The sequence below is a fragment of the Micromesistius poutassou genome (assembly GCF_964030765.1).
Source record: "Micromesistius poutassou genome assembly, chromosome: 6".
NCBI lineage: Eukaryota > Metazoa > Chordata > Actinopteri > Gadiformes > Gadidae > Micromesistius > Micromesistius poutassou.
The window spans coordinates 7,501,267-7,518,766 of NC_140276.1; the positions used below are offsets into that span (position 1 = coordinate 7,501,267).

The window sequence follows — 17,500 nt, forward strand, 5'->3', positions numbered from 1 at the left end:
AACAACAAAAAAAAACAAAAACATGCCTATTCCTCCAACAACACGGCGGTTCCTCCAAGTGTTGGAATAAACCCTTGGTGTTGTTGAGCAGAAGGGTGGAGGAGGAGGATTGGGTGGGGGTAGGGGGGTAGGGGGGGGGGGGGGGGGGGGGTCCCAAACACATGCATGCCAAGGCAGCCACGGCCCCTCTGGGACGGACGCCTCTTTCATGTCAGACAAGGGGATTCCTCCTAAATGGAGCAAGGTCTTTTATTTACTAAGCTAATTGAGTGTGGAGACGCTGTTGTGCGCCAGGCTCTTAACAATGCCCCAGATCTCTCATTCACCAGTGGAACGCTCCAAGGGCACTCGCTTGTAATCCTACGGAGGGGACGCCGCCCCCCGACACACACACACACACACACACACACACACACCGCTGTAGCTCACACTCCTTCACACGGCATTGTTGTTTACACCCCGCTGCGTGGAGAGAGAACATGGCGCTGTGGAGACGGCGCGGCAAGTCGCAGAAACGCGCGCTGCGTAGGCACGCAGGTAGGCATGCAGGGCAGGCTTGCATAGACACACACACGCACACGCGCGCGCACAGCACGCACGCACGCATGCACACACACACACACACACACACGTGCGCACGCGTGTACAATCACACACAAAGACGATGATTCACCGAAAGGACAGAATCAATTGGGGGAAGAGAAAAAAAAAAAGAACTGAAAGAAAAGTAAGAACGAAAGAGAAACATGGAGGAGGGAATATAGTGAAAAGTCAGTAATTCGGACCACGCAGCGAACCAGAGGACAGAGACCAGATCAATAGTTGAAAATCACAGGACTGCGGCTTCAAATAGAAGACAGACTGATAGATGCACTGTGATGGCACACAGCTCATTACCATCCAAACACTAAGGGTGGTGGGGGCGGTGGGCGGAGGTGGGTGGGTGGCGGTCTGTCCTGGCTGGATAGAGGCTTCCAGCAGTGCTCTCTTGAGCATTCTTCAGAGAGCTGGTTAGCCAGAGCAACAATGGCCCCCGGTGAAAGCATGCAGCGGTGGCCATCAGCAGACACGGCACTCATACAAATACCTGAGCCGAGTCGCGCAGAGAAAAAACACAGAGAGAGAGAGAGAATGAGAGGGAGAGAGAGGTGGAGAGAGGTAGAGAGAGAGAGCTAATGAGAGGGAGAGGAAAAGAGATGGATAGTGAGATAGAGGGCGGGATAGAGAGAGAGAGAGAGAGAAAGAGAGAGAGGAAGAGAAATATTGGTAGAGAGAGAGGGAGTGAGAGAGAGAGCAAGAGAGAGGGAGAGAAAAGAGAGCGGTACAGAGAGAGAGAGAGAGTCTAGGGACAGCATCTTCAATTAGTGCGTGAAGGCTACGCTTAAGGAATGTTCCAAGGTATGAAGGGCGAAGTAAGAGAGCGAACATTCGCTTCATTTGTCAAAATTTGACAGGGTTAGAAGAAAAGAAATTTCCCCAAAAAAATTGCTAAATTATTATGTGAATTATTGTTCTTCGCCTCGTTCCTCTTGTCGGTGTTGTAAACCATCTATTATGCAGCGGTTTGTCCTGCCGTTCGGGTTGGCCGCCTAATTAAGCAGTGTTTAAATTACGGGGCCTGGGTATGGCGTGGCGCTACGGCGGTGAGAGTGCGGACTGCCAGGTGTGTATCGATCGCTGCTGGATTCACCTTCACCGCCGCCGGGGCTGACTGACAGGGCCGGCCGAGGAGGGCTGTGGGTGTGGGTTGAGTGACAGTCTCGAGGATGCCTTTTGAGCGTGGGCCGGGTAGGACTGAAGGGCCAGGTGTGTGGGTTTGATTGGAGAAGGGAATTTGACAGAACGCATATTTACCTACCCCCCCCCCCCCCCCCCCCAGGTCCTGTTTTCCCTCAGAGACACAGCTGTTTTTTTCCTATTTTTCACTCATGTATGTCATCAAGACCTCATCTGTTGCCGTATTCAAACATAACATAGAGCCTTTCATTGAATGCGCTTAACCTCGGCGGCACACCTGCTCTAGTCATGCTACTACAAGAGGAGGCTAGGGAATTGGAGATCCATGTCAAACTGCCATTCATTTTCAATCTAGAGTCGCGGGTATGACGGATTGAGCCAGAGGAGACGGGGGGGGGGGGGGGAGTGACGGGAATACGCAGACAGAAGTTATGCTCGTTTGGAGGAGTTTAATTGTTTCGCTCACTCCTTCCAAACCTCCACAAGCAGCTGCCAATCACCCATGTCCAAAGCAGATGTTTGAGTTTGAGCACCAGACTTTGAGCATCAAGCCTTCCCTGCCGCAAATCGCAGCAGGAAAAAAACAACCGTTGGTCCCGTGGCAAACATGAACAGAGATTGAGCCACCCGTGAGGCTTTGTGGGGTTGGGTTGTCAATTAACGAGCAGAAAGTGGCAGAGTTAAAGTGGCACAGTCACGGTTCAGGTAAGGTACGATAAGGGTTAAGGTGAGGGTCATGGTAGTCGTTGAGGGTACGATGTAAGGTGAAGTAAGGTAGGGTTTTAGGCAAGGAGTTAGGTGGAAAAGGCCACGGTATGGCTAAGGGTGAGGATTAGCTTCACAGTGAGACAAGCCTCCGACCTCGGGGATTGGTTAGAACAAGGATTAATGTACGGTCAAACCAGGAAAAGTTAAGGTACAATGAGGCTACGGATTAGCTTCGGAGTGACAGGGCGGTACCTACCTCGGGGGTTGCTGAGCGCCGCTTCAGTGGCCTTGCCGCCCTCCCCGCAGTGGTTCTGGTCGAAGGGTAAGCACTGCTCCCCGGTGCCCGCCACCACCTCCAGGTTTCTGGCCGGGTCCTTGGGCTGGCCCAGGTTCCTGACCCGATACACCCTGCGGCTGCTGGTGTCCGACACGTACAGGATGTCTCCCATGGGATCCATGGCCAGGTAGTACTTATGTGCAGGGCTGGTGCTACGAGAGAGAGGAGGAAGGTGGTGGGTTAGGGGCGGGGGGACAAGAGGTGAGATATAAGGGGGGGATTTGGACAAGTCTGGGCATTTGTGGAGCGGCATCGTAGACGGATATGTCGATTACAAACACAACGACGACGACAACAACGTCTGTTTCAGTGCATGCAGTGTGCAGCGGTACACAGCATTGTTTCTGGTTGGTTCTGTTGTATCTAATGGTATATACATATATTTATATATGCAATTAAAATGAACATGAATTTCGTGTAGTTGAGTTGAGTTGTCACGGTGGTATTTGAATACACAACAACATTGTTTGTTGATGAATGTAGACATGTCGTCACCAGCGTTGCAGGTTTAATAAGTTCTGCCTCATCCGTTCTTTGTTGGCCCAGCTCACTCGCGTCATTAATTAGTCTATTGTGGAAAGTGTGTAGAAGGCAATATTAAGGCTACAGTCTTTTAGAAGTTAATGTATGTGTCAGTATAGCAAAACGTGACATTTAACATTTATTCCAAACAAAGCCATCTGCCGTCATGGAAAAAGATGTGGACTTACTGTGTAAATAGTGCTGTGCATATTAAACTCTAAGTCAGCCCAATCTAATTGGTTTTCACTCTAAAGGATGGTGATCTAAAGGAAAACATTTTCCAATAGAAATTCATGCAAAAACAATTTGCTTACATAATATTCATTAGGCAAGTTCAAATAGACTCTTTTCTCGCACGCTCATCTTAAATCGCTTCCATTAATTTATGTTGAAAAGCAAACAAACAAAAAACAACAACCACAATAACAAGCAGTACACAGGTCTGTGCCGGGCATCTGTCACTCAAAAGCCAGTGCATTAAGCCCACAACTGTTTACACTATGTTGCACTGAACTGCCTATACATAATTTAGGCCTGGTCCTCTGGGAGTTACCCGCCCAGTTCAAAATCATCCCTGCGCTTCTTGTTTCCGGTCGTTCATCTTCCCTTTCTCTATCTCTATGTTTGTATTGGTTCGACCGATGTGTGCTACGCTGGATGTTGCATAACTGATTACCCATTTGCTTCACCTGTCTACATCTCACTCAGGCGCTCAGGGCTGCGAACAGAGGGCCAGTCGGGAGACAGTAAACAAGCTACGATAATTAAGGAAAACAGCAGAAGTCCCAGCGCTGGCTCCGCCTGTTCCAGTTGAATCGAGCAGACATCCTCGGTGAGACAGAGAGAGAGAGAGAGAGAGAGAGAGAGAGAGAGAGAGAGAGAGAGAGATAGGTGATGAATAGAGCGAGAGAGAGAGAGAGAGTGGGAGAGAGAAGTGATGACTAGAGAAAGAGACAGAGATATAGAGAGAGATAGGTGATGAATAGAGAGAGAGAGAGGCAGAGACGGAGAGATAGAGAGCGAGGTGATGGATATATAGAGAGACAGACAGAGAGATAGAGATAGAGAGAGGTGATGAATAGAGAGACAGAGAGAGAGAGAGAGAGAGAGAGAGAGAGAGAGAGAGAGAGAGAGAGAGAGAGATGGAGGAATGATCAAACCTGACTTTCTATCAGCCTGCCTGGGCTCTTAGCCATTGTACAAAAGCAGGACTCACTCACTTGTTTGCTTTATTCCCTCTCTCTCTCTCTCTCTCTCTCTCTCTCTCTCTCTCACTCTCCCGAAGTGAGAGAATAGACAATGGTATTTTATTTGGTTTCACGGTGAGTACACCACATATTGCCTCCTGCGGAGACAGGCCTGGTTTGAAGCCCCATCGGCTGATGGGCTCTTTGCTGAGAAGAAAGTGGAGCAAAAAGCTTTGAAAAGCGAATAAGGATGAATAATTAATGCGTTTGACTTGGGGGGGGATAACAACGGTATGGGAGAAACAGCTAGCACGCCGCTAACTATAACAATGCTACAGGAGAGGAGAGGTAGGGGAGTGGAGTGACGGTACAGAGGGGTAACGTGGGCGGGCTGGGAGAACGGCGGCGGCGGAGGAGAACAACTAGAAGGACCCCAGGTCGGGCAGACGGCGAGTTTATAAATGCACATCTCGAGGCACATTATCATGTTTGCACCGAGAAAAGGGACACATGCACTAAAACGTATAGTAATAAACACCTTGTCAGGGTACCTGTGGTGTGAACCTCTGGTGTTTGCATGGGTGTTTGTGTGTCTGTGTGTGTGTGTGTGTGTGAGTGAGTGGTGTGTGTGTGTGTGTGTGTGCCTCACACAGTGCACACGTTAAGAGATTCACACCACACACACACGCACACACACGTGCGCACGTGTATACACACACACACGCATGCACAGACACACACACACACACACACACACATTCACACACACACACACACACACGCACACACGCACGCACACACAAAGACAAACTAATTTACACACCTCGGCCGCCTGTACGCACAAACACGCAACACGGTTCGGCAACATCTGTCCATTGTTATTTCGAGTGCGGGGGTATCCGCATCCCATTAATATGAGGGCTCGGGGCCAGACACCAAGCTCAGGCAACGACGTGCCAAACACTGTCCCTGCCAGGCAAGCCACAGAAAGCTCCCATCCATAAAACACAGACCAGTGTAATCCTCCACCCACATGTAATCCGGATGGTTTTCGGGGGGCCCCTAGTTTGATGCGTTACGAGAATGAATGGGATCTGCAGTGGATCGGATCCGGGGCGTCAGTGTGTGTAGTCCACGTTATTGAACCGGGGGGGTGGGGGCGGAGGGGGGGAAGATACCAGCTACGCAACCAAACGGTAAACAGGGATGTGGTGTCATGGATGAACTCGCGCTGAACTGCCCGAGTGCAGTGCAGCTGCAAGATATTCTCAAGATATCTCGTATTCAGCTGAGCTGGTTTAATGTATTTGAGTTATTTTAGCACTGCCGTTGTTTGTTTGTTTGAGTGTGTGTGTTTTTGTGTCTGTGGGAGAGATTGTATGTATGTATGTGTCAGATTTTTTGTGTCAGGTTATGAGAATGTATATGTGTAAGAGAGTGAGTACGTACGTGTGTGTGTGTGTGTGTGTGCGTGTGTGTGTGTGTGTGTGTGTGTGTGTGTGTTTTGTAGGGCTGTAGTCAACCAAATAATATCTCGGTACGCTGAAATTCGACTAACTCTACGACCAATCGATTGGTCGATGGGGAAACAATTTTAATACAAATATCTGCCTGTTATCTCTAAGTTAAATATTTTTGTCCACTGTGCACAAGTCCTTGGAACAAGTACATATCGACCGACCCATCGACCAACCGACCAGACCTTGACAGCCTTAGTGTTTTGCGTGCATGCGTTTGTTTGTTTGTGAGTGTGTGTGTGTGTGTGTGTGTGTGTGTGTATGTGTTGGGGGGAGAGTTGTGGGAGGGGGGGTTGAATGTGTCAGTCTGAGACGGCGTTAGTAAGCGAGAGGTAGTGCGTGTGTGTGTTTGTGTGTGTGTGTGGTGTGTGGTGTGTGGTGTGTGTGTGTGTGTGTGTGTGTGTGTGTGTATTTACAGGGTAAGAGAGTTGATAACTCATGCTCACCTGTGTCTGGTATCCCGGTTTCTGAAAATATTCCACCCAGGCATATACGAAAGAGAAGAGAAGAGGAAAATAAAGAAAGAGAGAGAGCATTTTATTATAGACATACGTACCACACAATGTCACTACACATTTCACAGACAGGAATAAGTCTGCTCCCTTCCCATAAAGCCAGATTACGGTTGTTTTAGGCCACTGTGTTGGTCCACATTAAATATTAACGTAAACAGGAAGCTTTTTGGCATTTCCTCCCCTGGGGACGGAGGAGTATCCGATACAGACACTGCGAAGCCTCCGTCTGAAGCAGAAATATTAGTCGGAGATACAGTAATAATAGAGAGAGAGAGAGAGAGAGAGAGAGAGAGAGAGAGAGAGAGAGAGAGAGAGAGAGAGAGAGAGAGAGAGTTGAGCTACACAAGGAGAACACTTTACGGGACAAATGACCGTGGAATCCCATGGAGATGGCACGCTCGAGAAACTGCAGAGATGCAGAGAGCAGGGCCCCCAGCACAACGGAGGAAACCGTTCTCCTAATCCAGACCCCTGGATCGCCCCCCCCCCCCCCGCCTATGCTTTAGTTTCACAGAGGGGACGGCGGCTCTTTAAACTCTGAAGAGGTCGATTACATTTCTGGAGGTGGGGATTCCAGCGGACTGTATGTAAGAGCTGACGCGGGTCAATCCCCGGTGTTATCCTCGTATAACTATACATGAACAGCAGACTGTTTGATTCCCCCCCCCATTGCTTCGTTCACCCTGTATCTGGTGAAGGAAAGTACCGATTTATGTCGATCGTATCGTTTATAAAAACATAATAGCAGTATATATACTGTATGTTTTAATAATAAATAAACCCTGAATAAATGATTAATTCATAAACCTCTGTAGGGATGTAATGCTGTCGGAAATTATTTCGGTGGGGGGGGGGTGAATTCTTTCTTCTGACAAATGTACTCACTGTAAGACGCTCTGGATAAAAGCGTCTGCTAAATGCCCTAAATCTTTTCTCCCCATATTCTCACCCTCCACTGCATCTCATACCGATCGGACAAACCCCCCCGGCCGTCCCCGGGCGCCACCCCCCGGGCGCCCACTTGAGACTCCCCTCCACCCCAAACCCCCAAACCCTGATCGTCCCCCCAGGACACCCACTTGAGCTCCAGGACGGTCCGGGTGTACCCGTCGGGATGGACCCGCCGGATGAAGTTGAAGTCGCCCACGTAGAGCGAGCCATCCGAGCCGCAGGCCAGCGCCACGGGGGCGAACAGCATCATGTCGCGGGCGGCGCCGCTGCAGCCCGGCCCGCACGGCACGCTGCGGTAGAAGCCGTTGCCCATCACCGTGGCGATGACGGGCGGCTGCTGGGAGAGGAAGACGTTCTCGCCGTTCCCCTTGTGAAGGATGCCTGGGGGGGGGGGGGGGGGGGCGGGGGAGAGAGAGAGAGAGATCGAAAGATATGGAGAGAGATGGGGAGAGAGCGAGAGAGAGAGAGAGATACAGAGAGACAAGTATAGAGTGAGCGATAAGGAGAGTGACAGTTAGACAGCGAGATAGTGAGTGAGAGAGGGTGAGATAAAAAAGATATGGAGATAAATACAGAAAGCAAAAATAAAAGAAAGGGACAAACACGTACACTATTGCCAATATTTCATACATATTAATGCCGTCGCAGGGGGTGTTTGTCTGACACACAGCCGGCATGGCAAATCTTTAGTAATGACTTAAATCCCTCCGGCAGTGAGTAAGATGCACTCTACTGGGCGAAGGAAGAGCTGAATCCTAACGCAATAAGCCCGTCCTGATCTCGTAGGCCTTGGCTATTATCAATTTTTGAACCTGAATCCTCAATTAGGTGGAGATTATATTAGCCGCAGCATTCATCAATTCCCTGCGAATGTGTACAATATCAATGTAAGTGTTATTGAATTCAGGAAGCCTTATAACATCCTGTCTGCCTGGAGGTGTCTGTTGGCGTAATCGCATTTAACTCCACCGCCAGTGAAACCAAAGACATATTTTCAATTTGCTTTTCAGGCCACGATCTATTTCAGTATCAGGCCTGTGGCGGCTTAGCTACACGCTCGACGTACGGCAACGCGGTGAGTTTGTGTTGCAATTTGTTGGTGCGTTCGTTTACCGCTTGCGATGTTGAGTGCGTGGTGCTTGTCCAACGACCAGCCGCCCAGGTTGGAAGGGACCAGTTCAAATCCTTGCATCATCGCTGTCCTCCGCTCCCATTGGACGACACCGGGGCACGACTCATACTCATAGCCCACCGATACTGGAATATAAACAGACATAGTGCATCAATATAGTGGGAATACAATATACCCGATAAGATATATATAGACACTGATAGTGTGTTTTTTTTTGGTGCAGCTTGTTTATGGTTTTATGGACATTCGTTCTGTGTTTTTAGTCGCGGCCACATACGAGTTCACCAATCTAAAAAGATTTCCGATCGACCGTCTATTCGACAAATAAGGGCTAATTTCACAGCAATTAAATTTCTCTGTGTACAAAACCATTGTAGCATTTTTCATTAATTATGATAATCAATCTCTGCACTGGCCTACGGGAACACTAGCCGACCACAATCTGCCCAATTAAAGGCACCGAGCCACAGCCGTCCCCTCCGCCGTGCGGGGAGATGTGTCTTACTTGGGGTGCGTCACATTTTCTACTCAACTCTTTTTTTATGATTGACGATTACCCCTCCCTGTCTGTCTGTGCATCCCAGAATGCCGTTGCCGAGCAACCCCGGTTATTGCCTCAGAAACCTCAGAAACATCCCTTGTAGGGAACCAGGCTGATTGTGAATGTATTTGTCAGTGTCATATAGCTATTAAGCCATGACAGTATTTTTTAATGACTCATAATTATGAACCGTAACTGACGCCGCGAGAAACAGAACCCTGCACACAACCGCTCCCAATCTCCCTCCTCATTATAACATATCAACTGAGAAGACAGATGAGAGATGTGTAATAAGTACTCATCATTGTGTGTGTGTGAGTGTGTGCGCGTGCGTGCATGCGTGCGTGCATGTGCGTGTGTGTGTGTGTGTGTGTGTGTGTGTGTGTGTGTGCGCGCGCGTGTGTGTGTGCGTGTGTGAGTGAGTGGTGAGCATATTCACGTATATGGTATGTAGGAAGGGTGTGTTTATGTGTCTGCATATGGATTTGTGGGAGTTAAGCTATGAATGTATGTGTGTGTGTGTGTGTGTGTGCATTATATGTATGTGTACATTACATTATATGTACATTATATGTATGTGTGGGATTGGATCTATGTATGTGTGTGTGTGTGTGTGTGTTAGTTTGTGTGTGAGTGTGAGTTCAAGCCTGTATGTGTGTGTGTGCGTGTGTGTGTGTGTTAGTTTGTGTGTGAGTGTGAGTTCAGGCCTGTGTGTGTGTATGCGTGTGTGTGTGTGTGTGTGTGAGTGTGAGTTCAAGCCTGTGTGTGTGTGTGTGTGTGTGTGTGTGTGTGTGTGAGTGTGTGTGTGTGTGGTGTGTGGGATGTGTGAAAGAGCGAGGCCATCGAGGTGTGGAGGCGTAATCAAGAGGCGGCCGTCTTTATGAGGGAGCCCTAGAATTAGCCGCATGCCTCTTGGCGGTAATGATACACTGTGTTGATGATACACTTACAACCTTATGGTTTAGCAGGCTTATACATCTTCCCATACCAATTTAACACTTCAGACTTGAAATATGTTTACCCGGCACCAGGTGACAAAACCATAGGGGCAAAAAAAACTAAACAAACTATAGCCGATCTCAAGGCAATATCAATTGAATTCACTTGTGTGTGTGTGTGTGTGTTGTGTGTGTGTCTGTGTGGCTGCGCGTAGAAAACTAGCTCAGGAACAAATCGCGCTACAGAAAAACCCCATAGCAGCCATTTTGTCCTACTAACTTATTGTTCTCACTCACTACTATCGACTACTACCGTTTAATTATTTACCCCTGGCGCTACTTCTCCGAAGCAATGCGATACATTACCCAGTCGAAAAAAACAACACGAATAACCCCCCCCCCCCCCCCCCCCCGAAATAAAAAGGGACGAGCTGGCTCTTACACCACAACAAGGCATTAATTAATCCGTTAGCTGTTAGCTCTCGGGTCGCTACACAAGCAGTATGTCTAACAGTGACCCTGGAGACATGATACTCTGTAATGGAGGACTACGCTTGGTTTTGGGGAATTCGGTGGGAGGGTAAAGGGGTGGGGGGGGGGTAAAGGGGGTTGGCGGTGGTGGTGACAACCTGACAAGGGGAGTGCAGCTGATAGGTGCAGTATAAGAATAACTGTCAGCACCAATCACCGAGGGCTGACAACCCCTCCACTCTGGGAGTTAAGCCCCGCGTGGCTGTGCATCGTTACCGAGTCACTATGAATTAGGGGACAGCGGCCGGACTGCGGAGGAGGCGGAGGAGGTGGAGGTAGGGAGGGTGTAGAGACAGCCGTGAGCCGGCTCGTTATGGTGGGAGACGCATGAGTCCTCCCTGATCCCCTGTCTCATAAGCCCATCGATCAATGGGCTGATCAACGAGCTTAGCGATAACGATAATAGCCGATGGTCGTATGACGTGAGGCGTGGAATAATGGCGCATACGTTAAGCTGAGAAAAGAACACATTCTAAACAGATTCGATTTTTATTTTGTTTTTCTTTTGCACCCCAGTGAGTGCAGTTGGCAAGTGTAGGAGAACTAAAAGTGATGCCGGAAGTTCGTTGCTATTCCGGGATCGGGAGCTGATTCCATATACCAAAGTTTGTTTTGTATGTATGGAATAATCAGAGAAAAAAGGTATGATATGGTGCAGCAAAGAACCAGCCTTATTTATTCGATACACCACACCTAGCAGCGGATTATCCCGCTAATACCACGGCCACTTGAGTGCTGTAAAATCCACAAGGGGTTGATTCACATTCAGGCGATTCTCACTCTATTTGTTGTGTTCCTGGTAACTCAAATGATCAGACCGGAGGAACACATGGGACTGACAAATGACTGAGACGCAATCAGTAAACATGAGATTCATATGGAATGGCAAGTGTCCCCTAATTGCTCTAGCGAATAGAGGAGATCTTATTAACAACTTGGCAACGCAAACGCTTTCCAAACAAGAGTCCCATCTGAGTCGCGTAAGCCGGACTGTTTCATAGACTAGAGAGATTTCCCAAACGGAATGAATACGGCACGTATAGACGAGTGCTTGGTAAGCTTAATCTTGTTTGGGGCTAAGTTATTGACTTTTTTTCTCCACACACCTTTGGCAACTGCATCAGAGAACGTATCAGCGTTCCACTGCAGCAGCAGGTTGCAGGATGCGATGCCCAGACTAGTAACGTTGTATTGTGAAGGGGAGTCTTGTTAACAACCGGTATGGTAACAGGGCTATTTGAGCTCACAGGAACGCTGGCCATGTGAGTGTGGAGGTGAGTTGAGGAGTAGCACATTAGTCTAGACGTGGGTGATAAGGCCGTAGCCATGGTGTTATCGAAAGATAATGCCCACCTTGAGATGACCGACCGTTGAAATTTTTAAGGATGTACTAAGATGACCTTTTAAGGATGTACTTTTAAGGATGGCATTCTAAAAGTGTAGAAAAACGCGTTCAAAGAATGCACGAAAAGTTTTACGAATGTATCACCATTTGTTAAGACATACCAAAAATATACTGAAAATGGATTGAACCTTGTAAACGGAAAATAAAGACTTTTCAATCCATTTCAAGGAACATTACAAAATATCTATTCATCAGGAAATAGCTTTGCTAAAATGGAGGACTTTTCCGGGTCAGGGTGACTGAGAGTTCTGTGTTCTGAGAACTGCAAGTAGGGGAGACACAGACACAAACAAATGCACGTGCACAACGCACAACATAAACACACACTCAATATCTCAGATGAAAGCCACTATTTCTCTCTGTGCTGGCCTCATGCAAAATGGTCGCCCGAAAAACAAGCATAACCTCTCTCTTTCTCTCTCTCTTACCTACACCTGTGTGTGTGTGTGTGTGTGTGTGTGTGTGACTTCCTGGCAGAATAGCATCAGGAACTATACATGAATGGATCATGGAAGAACATGAGCGGGGATATGAGAACACAGAGAGGTAGAGTGAGAGATACGGAGAGAAAGAGAGAGAGAGAGAGAGAGAGAGAGAGATAAAGAAAGAGAGAGAAAGAGAGGGAGAGAGAGAGAGAGAGAGAGAGAGATACATAGAGAAAGAGAGAGAGGGATAGGTAGAGAGAGATACATAGAGAAAGAGAGAGAGAGAGAGAGCGATACATAGAGAAAGAGAGAGAACGAGAGGGAGCGAGAGAGAGAGAGAGAGAGAGAGAGAGAGAGAGAGAGAGAGAGAGAGAGAGAGAGAGAGAGATACATAGAGAAAGAGAGAGAGGGATAGGTAGAGAGAGATACATAGATAAAGAGAGAGAGGGAGAGAGAGGTAGAGAGATACATAGAGAAAGAGAGAGAGGGAGAGGGAGAGAGCGATACATAGAGAAAGAGAGAGGGAGAGAGAGATACATAGAGAAAGAGAGAGAGGGATAGGTAGAGAGAGATACATAGAGAAAGAGAGAGGGAGAGAGCGGTAGAGAGTGAGAGAGAGGGAGAGGGAGAGAGGGAGAGAGGTAGAGAGATACATAGAGAAAGAGAGAGGGAGAGAGAGAGAGATACATAGAGAAGGAGAAAGAGGGAGAGGACGAGAGCGATACATAGAGAAAGAGAGAGGGAGAGAGAGATACATAGAGAAAGAGAGAGAGGGAGAGAGAGCGATACATAGAGAAAGAGAGAGAGATACATACAGAAAGAGAGAGATACATAGAGAAAGAGAGAGAGGGAGAGGGAGAGAGGTAGAGAGATACATAGAGAAAGTGAGAGAGGGAGAGAGCGATACATAGAGAAAGAGAGAGAGAGATACATAGAAAGAGAGAGAGAGAGATACATAGAGAAAGAGAGAGAGGGAGAGGGAGAGAGGTAGAGAGAGAGGTAGAGAGAGATACATAGAGAAAGAGAGAGAGGGAGAGGGGTAGAGAGAGATACATAGAGAAAGAGAGAGAGGGAGAGGGAGAGAGGTAGAGAGAGATACATAGAGAAAGAGAGAGAGAAAGAGGTAGAGAGAGATACATAGAGAAAGAGAGAGAGGGATAGGTAGAGAGAGATACATAGAGACAGAGAGAGAGGGAGAGGGAGAGAGAGAGATACATAGAGAAAGAGAGCGAGAGAGAGAGAGAGAGGTGACTGGGGGGAGATCAGAGCGATAGATATGGAGGAGGGAGACGCAAGCATGGAAGGTGCGAGAGGAAGAAAAATAAGAAAATGGGGTTCACGGGAGGACAGCGGCGGAGGGGAAGAGGGTGGGGCCGGAGTGAGCGGGTGGGGAGGGGGGAGGGGAGGGAGAAGGATGGAGCCCAGGGAGGAGAGATGGAGGGGGGGGGGGGGGGGGGGTGAGAGAGGAGACGGTAGGGATGGGCTGTGGGGGGATGGGAGGGGGGGGAGGTGTCTGGAAAAGGGCAGATGCAGCTCAGTGAGATTAGAGAAGCAGAGATGATAGCTCCGGAGACGAGGGGAGAGAGGAGTCTGAGGATGGACTGGTTCTGGCACAATTGTCATATCTGCAGACACACTAAGCACAAGGCAGGTAATTGAACTATATATCTACTAATAAACATTTGACCTAGATGGATAGATGAGCAACGTTCGCTACAGTTCACTGGGCTGATCCATCCAGCGCACATCTAGCAGGACACGCCCACCTGTGTCATGTCATTAGGGTGATTTCATCACCCATACACTTTCACTGTTGGACTGAATGCAGTATAGATGTGGATGAATAATGTCCTTGTCGTCATGCATTTCTGTTTTGCTCTGTTGATTTGTTCTGTCTCCATGTATATGTCACCATTACGTGTTTCATTTGACTGCTGTATAACTGCTGGCTGTCTCGTCTGTCCTGTGTCACCTGCCTAGGGACTGCAGATGAAAAGTAGTTATTTTTTCACTAACTCTGGCATATTTACACAGTGTTTTTTTTATACAATGTTCATACATATGCACGGTCCCCCATAAACCAATAAATAAAAATAAATAAACAAGGGGAAGATTTCCAAAACGGCTTGTAACGGCTAATCACACTCCCACCTGGTGGCACGTCACCGGACCTTTAAGGTAGCATTCCCCACCCGTCCCCGCGGCCCCCCCGGTCCCCCCTGAACCGTACCGGTAGCATGGGTGAGGCCCCAGACGGCCTGGCCGTAGACGTCCGTCTTGTTCCAGACCATGCGGTGGACCAGGCCCGGGCCGGCGGGGGTACCAGCGCTGGAACAGCCGGCCCTGCACCGAGGTGCGCACGTGCACCTTGGACAGGCTGCCCAGCGGGGAGACGGGCGCGGAGGGCGTGGCCGGCGTCAGCAGCACCCGCAGGAGGGACATGTAGCCGCCGGCGCGCGTGCTCAGGTAGCTGAGCCTCACGAAGGAGCCCGGGATGGGAACCTCCTCTTGGACCGCCTGGTGGGGGAGGAGGTGGGGGTGGAGGGGGTGGTGGAGGTGGTGGTGAAGGTGGTGGTGGTGGTGGTGGTGGTGGTGGAGGTGGTAGTGGAGGTGGTGGTGGAGGTGGTGGTGGAGGGGGTGGTGGAGGTGGTGGTGGAGGTGGGGGAGGGGGTGGTGAATGGGGTGGTGGTGGAGGTGGTGGTGGTGGTGGAGGGGGTGGTGAAGGTGGTGGTGGTGGTGGTGGTGGAGGGGGGTGAGTGGGAGGGAGAAGGGCAAAGGCAGGGCGGGAGGAGGGGTGGGGGAGAGGGATGGAGTGGAGGAGGGGGGAGTCAGGGGAGATGGAGGGAGGGAGGAGGGGGGGAGAGGGAGGGAGGGAGGGAGGGAGGGAGGGAGGAGGCGGAGAGGGAGAGGGATAGAGACGAGCGGGGAGGTGTAGGGGGAGGTGTAGGGGGAGATGGAGGGAGGAGGGAGGGGCGTGGGAGAGGGAGGGAGGGAGGAGGGGAGGGGAGAGGGAGGGATTAAAAGAGCAGTTTACAGTTAGAGAAAGTGATCAAGGAGAAGCAAAATCACTTAAGACCAATGTCAGTGTTCATTTTCTCACCACAGTCATTTTTAATTTCTAATTCACTTTGCAGCTCTCTTTTGTTATTACATTTTGTATCATTGTAGTCAACTGTAACCAGGGTGTTAACAGTGTTTTAACCGACAGAAGAATATATATATTTTTAACAGACACACATTTGCATGTGCCCTGTTTGTCCAAGTAGCAAGCAACCCCATTATCCCATAATCAGACAAGTCCCAGATGTGAGTTTTATGCAGCTGCCAATTCAACATATAAATTGGGAAATGTCTAAATGTTTCAAATGCAATCAACACTAATGCAGTGGTTCTAATTGTTTTCTAATTAACAGCTAACAAGCTGCTGCCATAGCCATACTTATTTTTTATTATCTATAATGTGATATTTTCTGACTGTAATCATATGTCAATTTAGTAAATGTGGGGGTGTCGTAATTGAATCAAGACAAAATTAAAATCAAAATAGCCCCTGCATATGTTTGAGATGACGGCACTTATCTCCGCGAGACGAACACTGGCAGAAAGAAAAGTTGGGAGGTAACTCCAAGCGCAGGCAATCCAAATGTTTTATCTCTGAAATAACCTTGGCTTATTATCTTATTTATGAGCCAGATATGATTGGTCCTGATTTCTCTCACATGTTTGTTTTAAGATGAGAGAATAATTTCCCAATGCATCATAGTTGTCTACTGTAAAAAAGTAGACATTTATAAAACGTACATGTCTGCTCTCCCCTCTATAAACAGCCACCCATCAATTTAAGTATTAATGGGTCACCAATCTCAACGCATGCTAACCTGTGTTGCTTGGCAACCACTTTGCTGTCTTGAACTATATTGCTTGGCTGAAGCAATGATTTGATTGCCATAAATCATCACACTTTATGTTGCTGTGTGTTTATGTAATTTATTTTTTTTATCACTAGCTGTTCTAGAATCACTGTAAACCACAGTCTCTCATGGCTCATTTGATGTCAATATAGACTCAATTATATATACTGTATATATATATATATGTGGCTTGAATAATAGGCTTCACTTCATAGCAGTGGGCGACAGCAGAAGCAGAAGACACTGGCGAACCATTTGGAGAAATGCACACAAAAGTTCACTTTCACTTTCGCCGCTCGTACCTGGAGCTCTGGTATGACGGGCCCCCGCTCGGCGCAGGCCCCCGTGTAGCGGGGCAGCGGGGACGGCAGCACCAGCGGGTACGGGCTCAGCGCCATCTTGACGTCGCAGCGGGTCGGCGCCGCCTCCTCCCGGGACATGGTCACCTGATCCAGCACCAGGAAGTTGTTGTTGGGCGTCCAGATGGGGCGGGTCTGTGGCAGGAAGGGCGGCCGCTGGAACATCAGGGTCATGGACGCCGCTCCGGAGGTCAGCAGGTCGAAGCTGGGGGGGGGAGGGGGGGGGGAGAGGAGACGAGTGACGGCGTGTTGGGCTATTGGCCCCGGGGCCACGGCGTAGACCGTTTGATTATCTATTGGCCGTACAATGCGTGGGAGCCCAGGTCTCATCACATATAACGGATGAGATCTCAGAGAAACTCTAAAGTTGATCCCGGCCTGGCCTCACCCCCCCCCAACACCCCCCCCCCCAAACATTGCTATGGTTTCAAATGATTTCTTTCTGTAAGTCCCCATTTCATCATCATTATCAAATTCATCATCCTCCTCCTCAGACACCACATCAGTGTGTGTGTGTGTGTGTGTGTGTGTGCGCGCATGTGTGCGAGTTGCATGTGCTTTGTTTCTGCGTGCACGTGTGTGAGTGTGTGTGTGTGTGTGTGTGTGCGTGTGCGTGGGGGCGCGTGTGTGCGTGCACCGACCTGCCGTCCTGCCTGCTGATGGTGTAGCCGTACTCCGGGTGCTGCAGGAAGCTGATGTTCACGCCCACAAGAGGAGAGCCGTCCTGGAGCACCACGTTGCCCCTGACGACCGCCACACGGCTGGAGACAACACACAGAGGAGG

General features: G+C 49.1%; 1 protein-coding gene across 1 annotated transcript in view; it reads right to left on the bottom strand.

Moving 5' to 3' along the window:
- LOC311344798 (teneurin-1-like) overlaps positions 1–17,500 on the bottom strand; it is a gene marked incomplete at its 5' end in the record, with an annotated part of 147,131 nt that overhangs the window by 46,604 nt on the left and 83,027 nt on the right. Inside the window, 8 exon segments of the mRNA XM_084469138.1 lie at positions 2,702–2,934; positions 6,455–6,475; positions 7,603–7,855; positions 8,588–8,731; positions 14,677–14,764; positions 14,766–14,963; positions 16,660–16,921; positions 17,358–17,477. Coding sequence (XP_084325264.1) covers positions 2,702–2,934; positions 6,455–6,475; positions 7,603–7,855; positions 8,588–8,731; positions 14,677–14,764; positions 14,766–14,963; positions 16,660–16,921; positions 17,358–17,477 — 1,319 coding nt within the window.